Source organism: Erigeron canadensis, chromosome 1 (genome assembly GCF_010389155.1).
Source record: "Erigeron canadensis isolate Cc75 chromosome 1, C_canadensis_v1, whole genome shotgun sequence".
In the NCBI taxonomy this organism is placed as follows: domain Eukaryota; kingdom Viridiplantae; phylum Streptophyta; class Magnoliopsida; order Asterales; family Asteraceae; genus Erigeron; species Erigeron canadensis.
Genome location: NC_057761.1, coordinates 16,799,825 through 16,805,206, shown reverse-complemented (window position 1 = coordinate 16,805,206; position 5,382 = coordinate 16,799,825). Strand labels below are relative to the sequence as shown.

Genomic DNA, 5,382 nt, shown 5'->3' with positions numbered 1-5,382 from the left:
TTATTTCACATCTAACATGTTTGTTGGTTATTTTTGTATGATTTTAACATCAAATGTACAAATTATAGTTAATTTTCAAAATTATCACTCTTCATTCAAAGATCCATCTCAAATCCTAACTCAAAATCAACATTACTAGTATAAATCTTAACATGCATGCATTCATCTCATCATTTTCAACATAAATCTTTACATATCGTTCATTTAACAACATAAAATCTTTTTTTTTTATGAAAAATTCCAGAAATATACTTATCAAAACATATAAAAACATGTAAACCTTTCAAAGGAAAAAAAAAATCATTTTAAAGGCTATTAATCTATAACAACACTTTTGGGTCTTAAACTTGTTGAATCCTTGAATCATTCTTCTAGATCCTGACATGCATGAGCATGAGGAAGAAGATTCTATCAACTTTCCTTCATCAAGTGTGTTTTCAAGAAGAAAATCAAAGAAAAACATGATCTTTGATAAAGATCTTTTAGTATATACAAAAACAAGATAGATTAAACAAAGAGATGATGAGTTATACCCTTGAAGAACTCGGTTTCATGAAGAAAAGATGGCTGGAATTTTTGTGGCCTTTATGCTCCTAAACACCCTTAATCCTTGTTTAACCCCTTTTAAATCCTTATTATTATTATTGATTAGTTATGATTTATGTTCTTGTTTTCTTGCTTCCTTTGGGCCGAAAATGGAGAGGAGGAAGAGATGAGAAAGTGCATATTTTTGAGAGAGAAAAACATAGTGGAGTGTGTAAAATGGTGAGAGAAATGAGAGAAAAGAGGCATGCATAAGGAAATAGGTTGGGTGTGGAGTAAAGTGTTGGTATGGGGAGTTGTAGTATAAGATACTAGTTGCAAGATAATTGGTCAAGTGTGGTTGGATGTTGGTTCCTTGTTGGGGCCGAAAATTTGAGTTTCAAATTCATAAGGGTATTTTGTTTTAGTCTTGCATCATGTATGTATATGTACAACTAGTATAGGTTTATGTATTTTTAAGATAATTGGTTGATTAGTATTTAGGACATAATTGGTTCATTTACAGACGCAGATCTTGTCTGTATTCCTGAGTCCGGATTGCCAATTATTTGAGAAATCGGATGAGATCTAGTCCATTTGGTTGAATGAGGAAGAGGGTCTTGTGGATCATTTAATTCATCAGTATCAATGAACGTCGGAGTATGTTGTGCAGTTACTTGCTCAAATGAAGTTGTCAATGGTTCAACAAAGTCTTTAGTGTGATAAACTTCTGGATTAGTAGCAGGATTTGTCACTTGAGAAATATGAGTATGTGGACCTTGTAACTCAGAAGTGGCAGTATGAAGATGAGAATTAGATGATGGAGAAGATATATCTGAATTGAGTGACGGTGATGACTCATCGTCTCCATTTGGTGCTGAAGAAGTATTCATGGTACTGGAAACTGTATTTGTATCTAAACCGGGTTCAGACACTCTTGGATGACCATAGTAGAATTCTTCAAACAAAATATCCAAATCCTCTGTGATCAGAGTACTGAATTGAGATTTGACATTGAAAGCGGTTATTGTTGCGGAAGCTTGTGGTCGATTAAGTTCGGGTCTTGAACTGTTTTGTTCAAGAACCATACTAGAGAGTTTATCAAATCGAACATTCATACTCTCAACTATCTTTTTCGTTCGACGATTGTACGCACGATATGCAATCGATTCTCTACCAATAAAGTATGCCTCATCACCTTTTGGTTCAAACTTACCCAAATTGTCTCGATCATTGAGAACATAACAAACACTTCCAAAAATGTGTTAGAAGTTCACATTTGGTTTTCTTTTATTGATCACCTCATATGGAGTTTTTTCAAATCTCTTGTTGATTATGGACCTGTTCTGAGTAAAACAAGCAGTAGCTACAGCTTCAGCCCAAAGATTTGGAGGCAGCTTTGAATAGGCAAGCATTGTTCTAGCTGCTTCAACAAGAGTTCGATTTCGACGTTCAACTACTCCATTTTGTTGAGGTGTTCTTGTGGCAGAGAATTGATGAGTAATGCCTAATGATTTAAAGAAAGAATCAATTGTTGAATTCTTGCATTTTGTGCCATTGTCGGAACAAACAATTCGAACTGAGGATTGGAGATTGACTTGGGTTTGTTTGATGAAATCAATGATTTCTTTTGGAGCATCACTTTTGGCATGAAGAAAGAAAACCCAAGTGTAATGAGAAAAATCATCAACAATCACAAGAATGTATCTCTTGCCATGAATGCTTTTAACTTTCATTGGTCCACACAAATCCATATGCAAAAGATGCAAAGGACCTTCAGTACTCAGATGTTTCTTTGGTTTGTGAGATGCCTTCTTCATCTTGCCAATAGCACAAGCCGGACAAACATGTTCACATTCGTACTTGTAATCAGGAAGACCTTCAACAAGTTGTTTGTCCACTAAAGCATTGATAGTTTGAAAGTTAAGATGAGACAAACGACAATGCCACAACCAAGAATTTTGTGCAGAGGCTTTCGAGAGAAGGCAAATGTCAGAATTCAGATTTGGAACATTATTAAGATCAATGGTGAACAAATTATTGTCCCTTGTTCCAGTGAGAATATCTACCCCTTCCGCAGTTTGAACTTTGCATTCGTATCTTTTAAAAAGACTTGAAGATCATTGTCGCAGAATTGTCCAACACTAAAAAGATCGTGACCTAATCCTTCAACATAGGAAACTCTCTTGATAGTAATTCCATTCTTGATAATGTCCCCATAACCAAGAATAGGGGAAATATGATCATTTCCAAATCTGACCGTTCCCATAAACTTCTCAACAAAATTAGTGAGTAATGACTTGTTTCCAGTCATGTGACGAGAACATCCGGAGTCAACATACCATACACAAATCAGATATTCCTGCAAAGACAAGTTATGTTGTTAGGGTCCCCACATATATTGGGTCCTTGCGGGTGAGAGAGAGATAAAATGCAAACACACATATACATAAACAACACAAACAAGAGCACACAAACCAGAATTTATTCAAAGATAACAAACAAGCACACATAATTGTTCAAAGTTGACATACAAATTACAAACACAAACAGATTAAACACAAGTTTTGATATAAGTGGGAGTAGTTCTAGATGTATTAGCACTATCTATTGATTTTGATCTATGAACAATCCACACTTGTTTGATTTGAGTTGAAATGCCATCAAGTTTGATTTTTCTAGAAGCATGTAAAAATCTATCTTTAGGAATCCATTTACCGCTACTAGTTAAGCACACGTCACCTGAAACATGAACATTCTTTAAATTAGAAAACAAATTTGTCTTTAAGTTCTGCCCAGGTTTCTTGTTGATGGTTTCATTACTCATTTGACCTTTCTTAATATTATTAGGTGACAACCAACCATACTGATCTTTATATTTAGTAATCCCTGAGGTTGTGTCTCTAACTAGCTTTAAAGTGGACTTAGAAGTCGTCTGAAACTTCCTAGGAGTACTAGATGTTGTGTGAGTCTTCGGTTGTGTGTTACCTAATAATTCATTCTGCACCTTCTTTGAAAACTTGTGAGGTTTCACTTCTTTTGGTGACTTAGTTTCAGTTTTAACTTTAGTAGGTTTTGAGTTAACAGTGGTCTTGACTGCGTGAAAAGCTTTTGTGACTTTTGGTCTTGTCTTCTTACCTTGTTGGGTATGTGCTAAAGAGTATGATTTTGGATTCTTTACCTCAGGAAATTCAGGTTTGTTTTCCTTTTTCTCAAAGATTTTTTCAAAGTCAGGATTAAATTTATGATTTCCATTCATAAAATCATTGAACAGCTGAAATTCTATTTCGAATTTCACACTCGATTTAGTCACATTTGCCAGACATGAACTTTGCTTAAATGATTGTGATGTTTTTTCTTTGTCCATAAATGATTGAAGTTTCAATTTTGTCAAAGTTAGTTCCACTTTGACTTTATTTAGTTCCTCAACCACTTTTATTCGTTGATTCTTTTCCTATTCAAACTTTTTGATTGCATCATGAAATTCATTCAAGTAAGTTTGATTGTCTTTTGAAAACTTAGGAATTGATGTATCAAAATAAATATCAGTTGGATCAACATAAACATCATCATATTCATCTTGAGCATAGTTAGTTTGAACAGAAACATGCACAACTTCAAGATTAGTTTGTACAAATGCATTCAAAATTTCACAGATTGAACAAGTAGACTGATTTGAAGTTTTACTGTTTTCAGAATTGGTTCGCTCAGTTTCATTCATGAATTCACATAAAGAGCACCCTGGTTGGTCACACTTGGATAGGTTTCTTTTGTTATCACATTGATTTTGAGCCTTCAGATTTTCTATGAGTGCATGTTTTTCATCAAGAGACTTTTTCAAATCATTAATTTCTTTTTCCAAAACACTTTGTAGTATATAAGGTCTAACAATTTCAGGTTTTGGAAATGAAGTTGAATCATCCAAAGGTTTTTTTCCTACAACACTCAAGTATTTCAGGAACCTCTACCTCATGATTATCTTTATTGCTTTGACACACAGGGCGAGTTAAAAAATCAAATGACTCATCAATTAACTCATAATTGAAGTAAACATTTGCACCCTTCTTTAGAAAATCATCTGCCTCAACATCACCATGACTTGGTCTCACAAATTGATCAGTCATTCCACTTTTCATATAAGATTCTTTATACAGTGAAGGAACCTCTTCTTGTGCTTTGAGAAAATGTTCTGGATTGACATATCCTAACCCTGAGTTGAATTGAGTTTTTGAATTTCTTGGCCTATTCAAATAGATTTGTTGATAAGTTCGATTTATCTTGTACAACTTTTCTTGATAAAAATCTATTTCAGCTTTGAGTTCCTCATTTTTCTTTTTAAGTTGTTGATAAAGAGAATATTTTATACAACAATCATATTCTAGGTAGACTCATTCAATTTAACATTTAATGACTCTATGTCCTCAACCAAAGCATTTGCCCGAAGCATCTCATTTGTCTTCTCAACTTCCAATTGTTTCATGATCTTGTTTAATTCAAGAACTTTGGTTTCAAGTTCTTGTTTCTCAAGATGAAGCTTGGAATTTGGAGAAAAAGTGACTGCAGCTTTTTCAGATTTCAAATTGTCAAATTCTAACTGAAGAAGATCAAACTTAACTTGAAAATTGAGTAGAATTTAGTCTTTATCTTTCAAGTCGTTGTTTATTTTTGAAATGTCTTTGCTTTTCGTTTTACCTTCTTGAATAGCTGCTTCACTTTTATCCATGTAAAAACCTAAAAGTTTCTTGGGAATTGTGATTACCTCATCATCCTCTTCAGTAGAATCTGCAGCTTCATCATCAACTCCTTTGACTTCTTGATCTTCGTCATTAAGGACACATTTGCTGCAAGTTCATCAGTCTC

At 33.9% G+C, this 5,382-nt stretch overlaps 1 protein-coding gene across 1 annotated transcript; it reads right to left on the bottom strand.

Moving 5' to 3' along the window:
* Positions 1-1,022: 1,022 nt before the first annotated feature.
* LOC122585426 lies at positions 1,023-1,937 on the bottom strand. The gene is made up of 2 exons (XM_043757562.1): positions 1,824-1,937; positions 1,023-1,733 (listed from the first exon to the last, which is right to left on the bottom strand). The coding sequence occupies exons 1-2, from the start codon at positions 1,935-1,937 to the stop codon at positions 1,023-1,025; spliced, it is 825 nt and encodes a 274-aa protein (XP_043613497.1).
* Positions 1,938-5,382: the final 3,445 nt, after the last annotated feature.